The sequence below is a fragment of the Merops nubicus genome, unplaced genomic scaffold (genome assembly GCF_000691845.1).
Source record: "Merops nubicus isolate BGI_N331 unplaced genomic scaffold, ASM69184v1 scaffold6719, whole genome shotgun sequence".
Lineage (NCBI taxonomy): Eukaryota > Metazoa > Chordata > Aves > Coraciiformes > Meropidae > Merops > Merops nubicus.
In genome coordinates, this window is record NW_008630074.1 from 5,584 (window position 1) to 6,341 (window position 758).

The 758-nt window shown below is 61.3% G+C and overlaps 1 protein-coding gene across 1 annotated transcript in view; it reads left to right on the forward strand.

Moving 5' to 3' along the window:
* SMCR8 (Smith-Magenis syndrome chromosome region, candidate 8) overlaps positions 1 to 529 on the forward strand; it is a gene marked incomplete at its 5' end in the record, with an annotated part of 6,104 nt that extends 5,575 nt beyond the window's left edge. The window contains one exon of the mRNA XM_008947138.1: positions 76 to 529. Within this exon, the coding sequence (XP_008945386.1) occupies positions 76 to 529 (454 nt within the window). The remainder of the gene's footprint in view (positions 1 to 75) is intronic.
* Positions 530 to 758: the final 229 nt, after the last annotated feature.

A 758-nucleotide genomic window follows, 5' to 3' on the forward strand; every position in this document is an offset into this window, starting at 1 on the left:
CCACACAGACCCCCGGGCACAGCCCGCTGCCACACGGCTCCCCTGCAGCCTTCACCCCTCTCCTTGCTGTTGCAGGACGGTGTCTCCAGGGGGGGCGAGCGTCCTGCACGGCCTGAGCCGGTACAGCCGGTACCTCAGCATCCTGGACGCCGACAGCAAGACGCTGCGCTGCCCCCTCTACAGGGGCACGGTGGTGTCGCGCCTGGCCGACCACCGCACCCAGATCAAACGGGGCAGCACCTACTACATGCACGTCCAAAGCCTCCTCACGCAGCTCTGTTCAAAAGCCTTCCTCTTCACCTTCTGCCATCACTTGCACCTTCCCATCAGTGAAAGGGAACCGGAGGAATCCGTCGTCAGCCGCAGGATGAACTTTCTGAAGCTTCAGCTGGGCCTGGCCAACGAGGACGTCAGGATCGTGCAGTACTTGGCAGAGCTGCTGAAGCTGCAGTACGTTCAGGAGCCCGGCCAGGGGGTGAGCCCCCTGCTCAGGTTTGACTACGTCCCCAGCTTCTTGTACAAGATCTAGCCTGGCACGGGCCGTGCACCCGGAGCCCTCCGCAGCAGCTCCCCCACGGCAGGAAGGGCTGGAGAACCCACAGTGCTGGAAAGGATCTCTGCTCCCCAGAATCCCTCAGCAACTGGATTTCTGCAGCCTGTGGCTAAGAATGTCCATGTTCCATCACCTAAAACACCAGGCACTCCCTTCTGGGATGTTAGACGGGGTGCTTTTCTCCTTTCAAGCATATCGTGGCAGC